Consider the following 16,810-nt stretch of genomic DNA (forward strand, 5'->3'; position numbering starts at 1 on the left):
GACACCGGCCCTCCAGGACCAGGAGGGCCCACCCCTGCACTATTGTGAAATAAGTGAAATGATCTGCCCGTGGAACTAGTTCTTTTTATAAATACTGAGGAATTATTGACTTAAAACAAGTTTCTATATTTGAAGAAAAGCTACTTGCAAGTTAGTTTTGTCTTATTTCAAGAGTACTAAGATATTTGAACTAGAAACTAGACCAAAAATACTTAAATGAATTTAGTTGTTCAATAAAACAATTTTTAACCCAATTTTAATGTGACATTGATGCCAATAAAGCATGAAATTTGAATGAATGGAACCGTTTTCTTCCACGATTTCTTCTAGTTAGCAACACCTGAATCATAATCAGGTTAATAAACATCAGAAGCTAAATATTTTCCACCTGCAGTGACTGTAGAATAAACTGTTCTGTTAGTACTACGGTATGCTGTTTTGGAATGAAGCTTAAAAAGAGGAACTGAGAGTGGTTCTGTTTTTGTTTTCTCACTGATGGAGACATCATGAGGACACATCTGCAGTATGTTGGAACAAATCCACTCGCCATGCTTTAGGTTTGAACTTCGTTTAGGTGAATCAACAGTCAGTAGCATTAAAGCTTTCTCCCATTTAGTTCACAAATATTTATTAATTTACAGGCTGAAAATGCACATTTAAGACTTTTTATATCATAAACAGGCCTTATGCAAATAAGCTAACTATTTACTAAAGTAACTATAATTTACCCAAATCATCTCTTTTCCTGAATGCGTTTTTTTCTGTGGACCCTAACTCCAAATTATTTGTGGAAAATTCACCTATTGCAGTTTTTTTTATTAAATATTCTTCACACAATGTGCAAAGCTACTTGACACAACATTGGCCGTTTCTTTTCCTGGGTGCTAACTGGTCGAACTGCAACAGCAGAAATAATAACGTACAGTATTCCCAGTAGAGTGAGCAAACTCTTACCCTTTCTTTCAAGACTGCCAGGATTTCCTAATCCAGAATAATCTGATAGTCAGAAATAGACTTCTCAAAACAATAACAAAAGAAAAACTTTGTTTCAACAGATTCAGATTCCTGTAACTTCAGGCTGAAGGAATGCCGACATGACCCTGCTGACAGAAAGTTATTTACAATCTAGTTTCCCTTCACAGAACTAAAAATAATCTTTTTCAAGGTGTGGGTGTGGACATTTTCCACACCCAAAAGTTTCAGATCTGATCCAGTTAGGTATAAAAATCAGATGATTAAAGGCAGCAGACAATTTCATTTTCAGTGATAATCAATAAAGAATCAATCTAATCAAAAATCCAAAGTGTTATTGGTAAATTATTTTTGGATAAACATTGAGTTGATCAAATATCAGATGGCTTTCACTGTATCTACTTCATCAGACTTTCTTGAAAAAATGTTTTCCTTTGCAGTTTTGCTTTGGAAAACACTTTTTAAAATTACACTGTAAAAAAAATTAACAGCAGTAATTTGGTTTGATTTAATCAAAATGTGAATATTTATTTTTCAAAGTCATATTTTCCTCCATGCTATTGACACATTTACAAACGTTGGAGTCCTAAACTAAATATTTAATTGGGAATTAAATATTCACAAATATTTAATGTGTGAATATAAAAAATTGATAAAGTAGTTATTTTCTAAAACAAAATATTTTCTAACAAAAATATTCAGTTACATGTTTAAGTTGGAACTAAATATTTAGTTTTCAAACTAAAGATTTAACTACAAATTAAATATTTATTTTGCCAACTAAATATTTAGTTCAGAACTAAATATTTGATACTAAGCAATACATTTCCAAGCTAAACATTTAATTTTCAACTAAACATTTAGTTGTGAATACTAGATATTCACAAATTAAATATTTTTTAAACCAATTATTTTCTAAATAAATATTTTGTTTTCAAACTAAATAATTAACCCCAAAATATTAATTTTTCTAACTAAATATTTATTTCTCCAAATAAATATTTAGCTAAGACCTAAACATGTATTTGTGAACTAAATATTTAGCATTCTAACTGAATATTTTTTTGAATCCTAAATATGTAGTTTGCAAAATTAAATATGACATTTATATATGAGCACCCACATATTTATTCTCTATGACAGATTACTTAAACCAAATTTATTCTGTTAATTTTTTACAGTGTGTCTTTAAAATGGGTTCCCACGTGGATCAGAACCAGAGGTGTTGGTTTCTCACCGGAGGAGGTTTGGCTACAACGCAGCAGCCCATCTTGTGCCAGAAGTCGCTCATGCCGACGGTCTGCCTGTCCAGCGGCTGGCCGTTGCTCTCTGCTGCCGCCCTGCAGGCCCGAGAAGGAACTGCAGTCTGTAGATAATCCTGGGGCATCCAGACAAAAAGCCACACAAATGTGGACAGTCAGAGGGTAAAACCCTGAGAAAACCCCCACCGTAGAGTAAAAAATAAAACTCTGCAGGTGGACTCCAGGTGGTTCAGACAGGAAAGAAAGAAAATCGGGATATCCACAAATTTCCTCTGGTGAAAAAATCCTCACAGGCAGAAAATTAAAATTTACTCCTCAGAAGATTCAAACGTTGGAATCCAAACGTCCTGCGAAGACAGAAAAAAACAAAACAAAAAAACATTACAAACTTTTTCTTTTTCCAGATTCAGAACATTAAATAATTTTGTCTCATTATAAGTTTAATCCTCTGGTTGTGTAAGTTCGTCTTTCACAACCAGACTGAAAGTTGCTCCTTTTATTAAACACATTATTCACCTTTCAGTGCCTCAGCGACCAGGAATTATTTTAATGCGTCTGCGGTTGTCCACCTCAAGGACTCATTTCCACAATCAATCTGCAATCTTTAAATTGCTCCACACTAGATTGCTTTATCTGCTTGTGAGGCAACACGCCAACGGCTTGATTTAGCTTTCTAAAACAACTAGACCTTTAACTAACCTTCAGTTATTTTCTCTAAAAGCCGCCTCAAATCGAAGCCACAATGCAGAGCAGAGCTGCAGATTCATGAAGCTACCAAATAAGGCTCGGTGGAACTCTAACGGCGTATGTGATTACATTTTTTAGATGCTTAAATAGCACTTAGGGTCCAAAAATCACCACATTTCCAAGAGAAATCCTTAAACATGAGCAAAGTCTTCTGGAAACCTTGAGGCAGTCTGTCATTGGGCTGCATGGGAACCAAACCCTGGGAGACGTCAACACGGCAGCAACATTAAGCGTGACTAAACATTAGGTGTGGTCCAAACACGGAGCAGCAGGAAGTAACACAAGCAGACACGCACAGCAGGAGCTGCAGATCAGAAAACTGCTCAGGCTCAGGATCACTAATCTAACAAACATTCAGCCTGAAATCACCCCAAAATAATACATCATGTTTATTAAAATATTCAACTCTTTTCTTTGTTCTCTGAACAGATTCTGAAACTGTGGATGCTAAACTTTACAACATGGAAATAAAAAATGAAGTCGTTCTTTAACTACCAAGTGTTGTGTGAATTAATAACATTTACAGATATTTGTAACTTAGAAGCACAACAATAGAAAAATAGACTTGAGGTGCTTTAGCAACCATTAAATATAAATATAATCCACTCATTTCTATGTACTTATCAATTTAATTTGAATTATTTTAAATTTAATAAAAGTCATAATAGCTGTTGAGGTGAGAGTAGCAGCTCACACCTAAAGATAGCACCTCTGAGGACCAGATTATGCAGCAAAAAATTATATTAGGGTTTATTTGCTCTTTAAATAAAATAAGCAAGATTATTCTGCTATAACCAACAGGAAAGTTGTTTGCAGTACCCGCTGTTAAACCCAAAGAGGGCAGCACTGAGCCAGTTTGAGGCTAAACATCGCAAAAATAAACACTTTTACAACAAAATGTCTCAATTTGCACATTAGAATAAAGATAGTACCCTTAAAATCAATTTAAACAACTTTTCTGCAACAAAAAAGTTGACTTTGAGTATAATTACTTTTTAAATGAAATAAAATATTGGCTGCGACAGACTGGCGACCTGTCCAGGGTGAACCCGCCTCTCGCCTGGAACGTAGCTGGGGATAGGAACCAACAACCCTCCTGACCCCATTAGGGACGAAGGGGGAATAGAAAATGGATGGATGGATGGATAAAATATTGGACCGTAACCAATGGGAAAATTTGGTTGCAGTACCCGCTGCTCAGCCCAAAGAGGGCAGCACTGAGCCGGTTTGAGGTTAAGCGTTGCAAATTTTACTAAAATTTTTTTACAATTTGCGCAGTAAAATAAAGATACTAGCCGTTAGGACCAATTTGTACAGCTTATCTGCAAGAAGTTACTCTTTAAAAATAAATGGCCACTTTTATTGCTTTAAAAGTAAATAAATACTGTGAAATGTTACAAAAAAACATTTGCAGACCAAAGATCAGCTTTCAGCAGGTACAAAATGTATAACTACAGGCATGAAATGTAAAAATGATTCATCAACCAGAGCAGGAAACCTGTGCCTTCAGGGCAGAGTTTGTTTATGGGATCAAGTGTTTCATGCTGGTTGAAATTAGTGGGACACGTTGCTGGTGGCAGATCTGGATCACAGTTATCTTCACCTGATGTTGGGACTTTTATCTGCGGGTTAATTAAGGACAATAAATCTGTTTGTTCCCCGTTTGTTTCTGTATTTCAACCAGATGAACCTCGGCTGGATGGCGGGAGGCGTTCGCTGGTTCCTAATCAGAAGCTCTCAGTGCGTCTAACCGAGTCGGCTCTGCCTGTTAGGAAAATATCTGGAGTCCCTCCAACACATTTCAGCCGATGATAAGGGAGGAATGTGGAGGCCAGAAACATGTAGCTTCATGCTTGACATCCACAAAGATCAGCAGAGAGGAATTCAGCCTGAGGGGTCCGCGTCGCCACGGAGAGGACTTCCTGTTAGGGAATCAAACGGTTCATCAAACTGTGGACTGAAACGTCTGAAGGTCTCCACCAAGTCCTGGGGACTTCCTAAATTATTTCCCATTTTGACGACTTGGTTCCCTTCATCAGCTGGTTTCATCTGGACTCAAACTCTCAGATCCTGTGTTGTCTGAGCGAGCAGTCACTCGAAAAACATTCCACAGGTCTGAGCTTAATCTCACATAAATTAGTCAAACCGTCATTTCGACATATCAGGGCAGAAAATGCCTGTGTGATGTTTTAACCTCCGTTTGAAACGCTGCTGCTGTCCGTTTGTAAACACTTTCGCTCTCAGGGTGTGGTAACAAACGTGTTCACCTCTGGATTACAACCAGAGTGCAAATGGAAACGGATGAAGTTTGGTGGACAGAAAGAATAAAAGCTGCATTTTGTTTTATAAAATTTAGTCTAAATTTACAAAACTTTCATTTCTACAGTTTTTCTGTGACCTGCACTGAAAAAACACAACGTTTAACCAAGTACTTTTTGTCTAGTTTCTAGTTAAAATATGTTGGTGTACTTGAAATAACACAAAACTAACTTATGAGTAACTTTTCGGCAACATGTGGTAGCTTGTTTTAAGAAAATAATTCCTTAATGTTGACAAAAACGTTCTAGTTGCAGTGCCAAGGGGAACTAAGCTGTTACCTAGCAACCCCAGCCAAGTCCAGGCTGTTACCTAGCAACCAGTTTTATTTCGCTTTTAGCATAGGAAAATTTCTTATTTTGCTTTAAAGTATTTTTTCACGAATATCAACCAATTATTTATTAAAAACAAGCTCCTAAATCTCACTGAAATGTAACTAATAAGGTAGTTTTGTCTCATTTCAAGTGCATTAAAACAAGATTTTGTATTTTTCCAGCGATTATATATTAATATTAATATAAACAAAAGAAGACATTGACAGGCCTGGAGAAAAAGAAAGCAAAGAGGATCAATTGGGTGTCAGAATTTGAAGTGATGTAAGTGTTCAGGAACTTGTATTTCGGCGTCTGCAGTGGATAGACGGACAGACGAATGGCCGTTCATGAGTATAAGCAGCACAATGGTGCAAACACAGTCTAAACTTCCTGTCCTGCAGTCTGTTTGTGCGCCGCTATTATACATTTTGTCCCATTACATCACTGGTAGGAGGTAAAACTGCTCCTCCCCTCCCATTGTGTTGTTTGCAGGTGGCAGGATCCACAGTCTGTGCAGAAAACTTGATTAATTCTCATTTATTTATTTAGCTTTGCTACCGATCTGCAGTTCTCCAGCCTTTCTGTAGCTCTTTGACTCCTAAACCAAATTATTTCAGCCGCGTCTTCATAAAAGTGACCATAAGAACCATTTAAAATTCCTTTTTAAAGTAACTGTGACTGTGTCGCAGTGATTATTGTCCCACAAGCACAAATAGTGTTGCTGAAGAACATTCCCATTTGTAATGCGCTGCTTTGGGACACAAAGAAGAATGTTTTATATAATTAAACTGCATAAAGTAACTGGATTTAATCATAATCATCTTGTGCCTTTAAATCCCAATAAGCTGCTGTTGGCCCAAAACGCAGCGTTTATACCTGAAAATTGCTGCAAACAGATGCACAATGTGAAAAACAGAAGTGGAGCCTCCTGCACAACTAACAAAAAGTCAGGAAGTTGCTTTCAGGTTGGTAAGTCAACAACAAAAAACTTGTCTTTTCCAGCAGCCATTGTACGGCGTAAAGTGCAGTAAAACCAGCTGAACAAAAGTGCTGGAGCTTCGATTGGGTTGCTAGGTAACAGGCTGGGCTTGGCTGGTGTTGCTAGGTAACGCTGCAGAGCAGTTGAATGTGACTTAACAATCAGGAGATTTTTAAAACGGCTCATTTTTCAAATACCAAAAAACATTAAATTATTGCCAAAAAACAGCAAGGTGGTTTTTAAAGCGCTCAGGTTGTTTTCAGAAACTGTAGAAACCCAAATGGAAAAATAAATAAAGAAATAAATCAAGCATAAAAACAAAAAGCCACGGTCGCCACCGGCCTGCTGGTGTGAGAGCAGCTGAGTGATGATCAGCTGGAGGGGAAAATCAGCTGAAACGCCACAAAACGACAACAACAGCCCGTCTGTTGGAGACGAGCGGCTGCAGGTCACACGATCACACTTCAAGCAGACGGGAGAGAGGCGGAGAAACGATTATTTACACGGCCGAGACGTCTGACCTCTGAGTTTCACAACGACCCCGGCGAACAGCCTGCAGACAGAAAACGTGACAACTGAAACCTGGCTGTCTTCCTCTTCTCTGTGGGACTTAGACACGTCTGCACTGAAAAACTCCAATGAATAAGTTAAAGTCTAAGAAATTAATCCTAATGCTAAAACCCAGAGCAAATATGTTTCCTGTTTAAAAGCAACTTTCTTGAGTTTCATTATGGATTTCAACAAATCTTTAATGTCAAATTATGAACATGGCAGTGAAAAAGTCTGAGGAATTGCTGCCAAAATAAATGCCAGTTGATGTTTTGTAAGCTGTGAAAAAGCCTTTCTGTAAAACATGAAATATTTAAATAACAAAGGGACTGAACTGTTTTTCTGCTCCACTTCCTCCTTTATGGACCTGGTCACACTTCCTGCTTCAGTTTATCTGAGATCATACGCAGGCTGTGATAAGACAAAAACAAAGCAACACCCAAGGCCATCAGCTGAATAAAAATAAATGGGTTCAGATTAAAGAAGAAGAAGAAAAAAGGATGGAACCAGGAAAACCAGGTCTTGGGTTTCACAAAATCTCCATATTGTTGCTTTTCAATAAACTATAAAATCCTCTCAGGAATTCAGGATGATTTACTATTTTTAGTTTAATAATGTACAAACTAAATAAACTTAAACTTAAAGAATTAACCAGAAGAATTAAGTCTTTTCATTAACTCCTGTTGTTGTTTTTTGTTCTTTATTACATCTCTTTTTTGACATTTTTGGCATTCCGTACAGAGAAGCTGGTTGCCAGGGGAAAATTTTGTTTTACAAAGACAATATCTCAAGATAAAGTATTAATTATGATATTAATTTTATTAAGTCACGTCAACCTGAAGATTCTCCACTGATTCAGGACCTTTACCTGGAAAATATTATAGATTTTGTGGTAGTTATTCAGACTTTTACTCAAGTACAAGTTCTAAATAACAACAAATAAATGTCATAGAAAACAACTCTGCACTTTGACTATAGTTATTATTATTTACATTTACATATTTCCCATTACTTTATATTTAGAAGAACAATAATTTTTGATGTTACGCCTTTTTGTTTTACATTTTGAGTAAAAACTATGAGATCCTGGTACTTTTACTCAAAGCTCTGGCAGCATTGGACTCTTTTACTGGCACCACTTGAAAGGCAACGACTCGTTCTCTGTCATTTTCATACTTTTACATCAGTTTTTAACATTTTTTCTAAGTAGAGACACTATTTATTGAGGGTTTTTTGAATCCTCAACATTCAGTTTTACCCCATCATCACATTAAACATGAGGCTGAATGTAAATCACTCCCTGATCAGTCATCTAACAGCAGCAAACGTTTCCTTTTTGGCAACACTTCCAGGCAGAAATGACGTCTTATTCTCAGATTTTCATTAATACTGACCTAAGGAAACCTAAAGTCCCCATTAAAAATGCATCATTTGTTTTTATGTCTTAACATGTGCCGCAAAACTGGAAGTATCACCAAAACCACTTCTCTTCTTTGATTAGTCAGCGCCTTGATCTGATGAAATCAGAGGGACCTAATGAACTACAAAGTCCATACACACAACGCTAAGTAATGGATTACTCATCAGGATTTCTGTAGTTTTCCAGGATGTGGCCACGAGAATCATTAAGAAATACTTTCGAAAGTTATTTCTTATTGCTGTGAGCCAAGATGAGCCAGTAAATGTACAACACAGTGGAAGAGAAACCCAATAAAGGCGACATATTGTGCTAAACTCACATTTCTCGAGTCTTTTACTTCCATTTGGGTTTCAGCTGCTTCCAAAAACAACCCAAACCCGCCTGGGCATTTAATGCTTTTGGTGTCTGGAAAGTGAACCCCTTCTAAAATCTACAGAAAGTAACGTCACAAATCGGGAGGCGCTGCGCCCGTTACCTAGCAACCCCAGGCGAAGCCAGCTCGTTACCTAGCAACCACAGAAGGCTCCAGAACAGCAAATTCTGAAAGAAACTCAAACTAGTCAATTGACCAGATTGAAATCTTATTATTTAAGAATGATTTTGAACAAAAACATTTAGTGGGCATGTTTTGTACCAGTTCAGGGAAGCCTAACGGGTCACTCTAACCTCCTGAGGAGCAGCTGGGTTAGCTAAACTACTCAAACACTTCAAATGTTTCTTAGTTAATCTTTACTTTCTTCTTGTGTTTTCATCCATCACTCCCACAAAGTTTCACTGAAACAAAACCACACAGAGCCTAAAGATTTTTTCACTTCTGGTTACGGAGTCCTGGTACTTTTCCTCACCGTATTACTTTCTCCTACTACTCTCCACCATCTGCAGTTATTGCTTTGGTCAATTTTACACTCCTTTTTTATATAATCTTTTTTACATAATTTTCCAGAAATGTCAGTATCTGACAGAAGAATATGTAATTATCCTTTTTTCTTACAAATCTTTTTTTTTTTATATATCTAAATAGAAATAAAACTGTTTAAAAATGACAACAAAATTGTAACCTTTTTTCCCCCCTTGGTCGTTCTGAATGAGTTTAATTTAACTGGACTGAGAGCAAAAACGGCTCTTTGACTTAGAAAGATTCCTGGTAAATTTTCAGCAGTATGGAAAGAAAGTTTTCCTTCTTGGAAGCATCATATAAACAATCCCACGGTGAAACATTTGGCTCTGTGTTTCTGTTTATTGCAAAACTAAACCATTTTTTCCAAGCTGTAAAACAATTAAGAGTGGATGCTGATAATGATGGAACATATTTGGGACTTTGTCAAAGTGAAAGCCTTTATTAATGTTCCTATTAAAACTATTTACTTATTGTTCCAGTTAATACTGAACAGCGACGTGTTGTGCCACATTTATAAAACTATTAGTTGTTATAAGTGATTTATAATGAGTCAAAGTCCTGAACTTCTTATCAGGTTGTGAGTGAACTCCTTGGACTTTCTGTTTTCGGAGAGCTGTAAAATAAAACCTTTTCATGTTGGCGCAGAGTAAATACCAGCCAACAGGACGTCTCTCTCTGCTTTCCCTTTTTAAAAAACACATTTTTACGACAGGAAAGCGTTGACCCCTGAATATGAAGACAGAGCGTTTAAGGTGGCAGAAAGTGGAGCGGCTACAGCTGGAGACAAGCTTCACAATGACGCCTTTTCATCCAGACGTTTAAAGGTAGAAAACTTTCCAACTGGTTAACGGTCGACCCTCCTGTTCTGACACAACGAGCAGCTTTCACTTCTCTCCCCCGGGAAGAAGAAAGTTAACACGCCTTAAAGTGACGCAAGCCTTCAGGTTCACCCTGAACAATAACGCTTTCAGCCGATTCAAAACACTCAATCGATTATTCCAACGATCAGTCCGGTAAGAAATGGGAACCTTTTGCTCATTTTTTTATTTATCCACTTAAATCTTCTTTCATACAGTATTAGAAAAAAGATGAAAAGTTGCAAATAAACAAATAATTCAGTTACTTTTTACACTTTGTTTGACGGGTTGTGAATAAGACGTTGTCATAAACATGAAGGAGTCTTTATGAATATTTATGACTGTTGTCATAAAGTGTCATTCGGTAAATCATGACACTTTTAATACAAAGTTAACATCATTCCAAATATCTTTGTTATGACAACTTGACATTAACCAATAATCTTCATATGTTATAAATATGTCATAATAAGGTCATTAAGTGTTACTACACCGTCAAAAATGTTAATAAAACAGTAATTATTTCTCCCTACCTGAAATAAAGCGGAACAAGTCGGACCAACAATAAAGCTTCATTAAGGCTCCAGTCGTTACAAAACAAGTAGCACCAGTTATGACGATGTCATTAAGTGTTATTACAGTGTTATTAATGTCATCTCTTACCTACATATTTTTTAAAGTTTAATCAGTAATACTTTTATAACACATTTATGACAGATCATGATTTTTTGATCATGATCAGCTCTAGTCTGAAATAAGATCAAATTAGATTTAAGTTTTTATTGTGCATCCATCAGATATAAAACAGTCGTATAGATCTATGCAGAGATTTTCACTTAATTTCCAAATTTAAATAATTTAAATCATTGATCCAAATACAACAACAGAGCGATAATCCGCTGCTAAGCATCAAGATTACACCAACTCCACTTCTAAATGTTTCATAGTTTCTTACAAATCAGGGATTAAATTTCTTGTAAAACACATAAAAGCAATAAAGAGCATTAAACCCTCTGGGTTCTGGTTCTGGGTTTTGGTTCTGGGTTCTGGGTTCTAGGTTCTAGGTTCTAGGTTCTGGGTTCTGGGTTCTGGGTTTTGTTTCTGGGTTCTGGGTTTTGTTTCTGGGTTCTGGGTTCTGGGTTTTGGTTCTGGGTTCTGGGTTTTGTTTCTGGGTTCTGGGTTCTGTTTCTGGGTTCTGGGTTCTGGGTTTTGTTTCTGGGTTCTGGGTTCTGGGTTTAGGTTCTAGGTTCTGGGTTCTGGGTTTTGGTTCTGGGTTTTGTTTCTGGGTTCTGGGTTCTAGGTTCTGGGTTCTGGGTTTTGGTTCTGGGTTTTGTTTCTGGGTTCTGGGTTCTAGGTTCTGGGTTCTGGGTTCTGGTTTTGGGTCTGGGTTCTGGTTCTGAGTTGGTGAGAGGTTCAGTAAAACCTCCTGCAGTGATTTAACTGGATGCAGGCTGTTGAAGGGATGATCTCAGCGAAGCGTTCGACTCCATGACAAACACATCCGCTGCTGGTTCTGAGACATTTGTCAGAACCTGAAATCCAGCCAAAATGACGTTTAATGTCAGTGAACCGGGCCGAGTGTGGGAACCAGATAACAAAAGAAAACCGAGAAATAAACAGTTGAGACAGAACCTTACCAGGAATGTCTTAGTAATCACATAATTACTCTGTGGTTTTATGCAAAACCCACTTTTGGGGTCCTTAAAGATTTTTTGGGAGACACTTCAGTGAAGACGTCAGTCCTCAGGTCTCCATATTTTAGATGCAGCGTTGACGCAACACAGGTTGCACAACAATGTTTATCCTGACTGAACTTCATTTGCACCAGTACATTTGTGAGATCATCAAAAGTTTTTACTTCATACAGAGGAGATTTCTTGGCTTCCACCATCAGTTTCAACTTGAAGGGGATCTATTATGAAAAATTCACATTTTACAGAATTTTATTCTTCAATTTGAAACTCAACTGCTTCTAGAAACAACCCAAGCTCTTGAAAAACAATCACTAAGATATTTATTGGCAATAACTTAAGATTTTTTGGTGTCTGGAAAATGAGAGGTTTCAAAAACACCCTGAATGTTAAGTCACATTTGATGGGTGCTGTGCCGTTGCCTAGCAACCCAACTGAGGCCAGCTCCGTTACCTAGCAACCAAAGCAGAACGGCATGTTTGCTCAGCTTCTGTTGATGTATGCGCTGTATAATGGCTACTGGAAAAGTCAACTTTTGCTTCTAGAAACCCTTTGCTGCATGTTTGTTGGTTGTGCAGAAGTCTCTACTTCTGCTTTTCAGAGATGTACAAACGAGAACCTGTTTGCAGCCATTTTCCTGTGCGACTGTAGACACTGTGTTGGGGGCGTGGCTAGCAGCAGCTAATTTGGATTTAAAGTGACAGGAAGCCAAAACATCTCATTCAGAGACAAGTTCAGAGCTTAGCAGAGTGAAATCTCATTATCTAAGAACGATTTTTGCAGAAAATGTCCCCACTGATGGCTGAACTTTTCCAGGTTGAAATAACTAAAATCATTTTTACTTAGAAAGAGGAGTCTCTATCTGGAGAAAATCAGATCTCGTTATCTTGAAAACAGCTTTTCAGGCCGTTCCCTGCTTCTACTTTGAAACTAAAATCCAGCATTAACAAGACAGGAACAAATTTATGAAACTAATTCAGAACAATTTTGAAACAAAGTCTAAAAACACAATCAGGAAAAGTCCAGAAACAGCAGGAACGATGCAGAATTCAGTTTCCTTGAAACCAAACTGCTTGTATTTAACTTTTCCTGGTAATCTACAGTCGTTTCCCTTAAAAGAAAAAATATCTTCTCACCCAGTCAGAAACCAGACCCCCTGCTGCTGCAAACCTCTATAAACCCTTAAATAACAATTTTTATTATATGCGTGAAATAAAGATGTATCAATAGCTTCAGATGTGATTTTTTTCTGTTTGCATGTTGAGTGAATTCATGTTCTGGCTTGTCATCAAAAGTTACAAAGACCCTGATGACATTTTATAGGTTAAAAGGTGAAAGTTCCTCTCAGATTATGGGACAGAAACTTCTTGCTGTTGGCTCTTTTGTTTATTAAAACAAAAGAGCCTCACAGCAAACCTCACTGCAAGGTTTGCTGTGAGGAGGTCAAACCCATAACTGGGTCACAGCTACAGCTCAATGTAGCGGTTAGCTTACAATGCTGTATTTGCACCTGGCACAACAACAAAAAAAAAAAAACTGACTAAAATCTCAAAGCTGCAGCAGAATCGATGAGAAATATCTGCTGGCTCAGAGGTTTTCTTCTTTTAATTTTCCAGAAATGTTTGCTGGAGAAACACGAGTCCCAGTGGAAAGTCAGGGCTTTCCAAAAATGACTAAACATGTTGCTAACGTAACCGTTGTAACGCTGTGAATACATCCCAGACATTGGGAACTGAGCGCTGCAGTGTTTCCCTCCTTCCTGCTCACCGCACGCCTCGAAACCCTCTGCAGACCTGTAATTTGGTTCCAGATCTGTAGATCTACACCCAGAAACTAGAAGTTATCCGTCACAGCCCAACAGTTATTTTTGGCTCATCCTGAGCAGAGGGGTCGTCTGCGACCTCCGACCTCTGACTTTGACCTCCACCTTCCCGCTCTAATCGTCTGATTGTTTCCGCTCTTTTTGTTTTTTGTCCAAGAAAAGAAAAGTTGTTTTGGCAGGAGAGTTTTTAGCTGTTTTGATATTTAGATTTTACAGAACTAAGCGATCAGGTTCCTCATTACCTGATTTATTATGGTTCTTCACTAAAACTACACTGCAAAAACACAAAATATTACCAAGTATTTTGGTCTAGATTAGTTGGAATACCTTAGTACATTTAGAATGAGACAAAACTAACTATCAAGTAACTTGAGCAAGAAATAGAAACTTGTCTTAAGTCAATAATTGGTTAATATTCATGAAAAATATTTTATTTAACAAAAATAAGAAATTATTCACATATTAACAGCAGAATAACCTTTCAGTGGAACCAGTAATTTTTTAATCAACATTTCTGAATTATTTAATACAAAAAGCTTCTATATCTTGCTGAAAAGTTTCTTTTGTCTTGTTTTAAGTTTATTAAGATATTTGCACTAAACTTGACTGAAAAAACTTGGTAAGATTTTGTGTTTTTGCAGTGCACAACTCAGACAGACAGACATTTCTCTACACTGCAAAAACATGAAATCTTACCAAGTAATTGTTTTGGTTTTGTTTCTGGTGGAAATATCTTAGTACATTTGAAATAAGACAAAACTATCAGGTAAATATTCAGCAAGAAATAGGAGCTTTTTAATGTAATTATTTCTTGACTATTGACTAAAAGTGGTAGTTTTTTTCCCCACATTATTCTTGTAGTTTTTCATCAAAAAACTACTAGCAAAAAAAGTCACTTTTAGCTCATTTTTGTAAGAACACCATATTTTCCCACCGGTCACAATTGTGACTGATCATAAAACACACTTTTTCATATATTCTTCCACAATTTTTAAAATGATTTCCCCTTGATTAGTTCATTGATATCTGATTTTAATATTTTTATGTTGGGAAAAATTTGGGTTTAAATGAGTTAAGGAATTATTAAACTACGTAGTTAACTCTACAGTAGTTTTGCCTTATTTCAAGTGAACTAAGATATTTCCACTTGAAACGAGACTAAAATTACTTGGTAATATGTTGCGTTTTTGCAGTGCCCAGAGGAGAAATGAATAAAATGGATTATGTGCGATAATTTCTCCTCGTCCAGACAGGAAATCCAGCCCAGAGAGCGGAGGGTAATGAAGCCCAGGGGAGTTTTCCTCCCAGGAGTTCTGGTGGTATGCTGTATCCTGTGACCCGTTAGATTCTCTGACCCGGTTGGAAACTTCACTCTGCTCTCTGGTACCTTCAACACAACCTGAACCCTCATTTCAGGAGGTAAACAAGCTTTAAGGCTGCTGATATAAACTGAACCAGAAAGGCAGTAATTACTAACATGCTTCCTGCCCAAAGCGAATGGGAGCAGAGGCATCTGAAAATATTTAAAAACCTCTAATCTAGTCTCAATCCACATGTTAGGGTCACTTAAATTGCCTGAAGCGACTCTTGTGTACAGTAGATTAATAATTCACAGATTAATCTGCCCTTCAGGGAGGTGGTTGACCTGCGAACTTCAGCTAACATCTGAAGATTTTATGCATTTTAATCAGTATACATGTTTCTCCAGTGAATTACAATGAAATAATAGTTCGTGTTGCTTATTTTTAATGAAAAAGAGGCAGCGGACTCACCGGAGAGGAGCAGGCAGGGAGGCGATGAGCGGCTGAAGGAGTGAGATCATGAACCAGCTGCAGCTTTCTGACAGACTCTCTCTGCCTTTTTCTCTCTCTGTGTGTGTGAGGTGTGGCTCCAACCAGGAAATCCGCCCTCTTTTTTCACTAAAGACCTTCATTTTTCTCTTTTCTCCTCCCTTTTACTGCTTCTGAACGGCCGAACAGCGCCTCCTTCTGGCGTCATCTGAGTACAACACGCTAAGAAAGACAGTTTACCTAAAAAAGGAAATGTACATTTCTGAGACTGAACTCTGAAAATTTAAGGAAATTTCTGAGTCTAAACAGTGAAAAATTTACCAGAAAAAAGTCTGAAATTTTGACATAAATTTCAAAGTTTTCTAGAAAAAAACTTACATTTTGAGATTAAGCTAAAAAATGTTAGAAAATACAATAAAATTTGAATATTTGCTGGGGAATTTTTTTTTGAATTTTCTTGAAAAATTTAGACATTTCTGAGTTTGAAAAGTTCGATATTTGCTAGAAAAATCCGAGAAATTTTCCAGCAAAAAACAATAAAATTTATGAATTTGAAAATTTGTTAGAAAAGCTACAGCAGTATTGAGATTAATCTGTAAAATTTTCCAGACAATTTCCAGAAGTTTCTGAGCTTCAAAAGTGGAAAAATTGCTAGAAAACTTTCAGAAATTTTGAGATTAATTTGACTTTTTATTTTGAGATTGAAAAGTGAAAATTTTTCTTGAAAATATAAGAACATTTCTGAATCGGAAATTTGGGGAATTTGATAGGAAAACCCCCAGTAATATTGAAATTAATCTTAAAAAATTTCTAGAAAAAAGAAAGGTATTTTATGAGTTTCAAATGTCGAAGATTTTCAATTTTTTCTGAGAATGGAATAGAATAAAATAGCTGGGGTTTTTTTGTTTGTTGTTGTTTGTTTGTTTGTTTGTTTGTTTGTTTGTTTGTTTAACCAACCGCGCCGCCATCCAGCTGTTCTTGAGCCACATAAATAAATAAACTGATGAAATAGTTAATATTAGATTTTTAACCTCATTATGTGACCACATGGTGCACACATGTCAATAGGTTCGTGTGGGTACCAGTGTGCGCTCATTACCAAACCCAGAAGAAATGTACCGGAAATGTTATCTCCTTTCAAAATAAAACACACTTTCTTAACATGTAGACGTATGTAATTGTGCATAGATATA

The 16,810-nt window shown here is 36.9% G+C and overlaps 1 protein-coding gene and 1 long non-coding RNA gene across 3 annotated transcripts in view; one reads left to right on the forward strand and one right to left on the reverse strand.

The window, feature by feature from the left end:
- LOC122843824 overlaps positions 1–2,236 on the forward strand; it is a 16,938-nt gene extending 14,702 nt beyond the window's left edge. For both annotated transcript variants that reach the window (XR_006372782.1, XR_006372783.1), the window contains exon 3: positions 2,154–2,236. This is a non-coding gene — a long non-coding RNA (uncharacterized LOC122843824). The remainder of the gene's footprint in view (positions 1–2,153) is intronic.
- The window catches only part of cdc42se1 (CDC42 small effector 1), a 26,445-nt gene extending 10,720 nt beyond the window's left edge, over positions 1–15,725 (reverse strand). The window contains exons 1-2 of the mRNA XM_044138889.1: positions 15,600–15,725; positions 2,210–2,581 (exon numbers count right to left, since the gene is read on the reverse strand). Of these exons, the coding sequence (XP_043994824.1) occupies positions 2,210–2,359 (150 nt within the window). The 5' untranslated portion in view covers positions 2,360–2,581; positions 15,600–15,725. The remainder of the gene's footprint in view (positions 1–2,209; positions 2,582–15,599) is intronic.
- Positions 15,726–16,810: the final 1,085 nt, after the last annotated feature.

The sequence above is a fragment of the Gambusia affinis genome, linkage group LG14 (genome assembly GCF_019740435.1).
Source record: "Gambusia affinis linkage group LG14, SWU_Gaff_1.0, whole genome shotgun sequence".
Lineage (NCBI taxonomy): Eukaryota > Metazoa > Chordata > Actinopteri > Cyprinodontiformes > Poeciliidae > Gambusia > Gambusia affinis.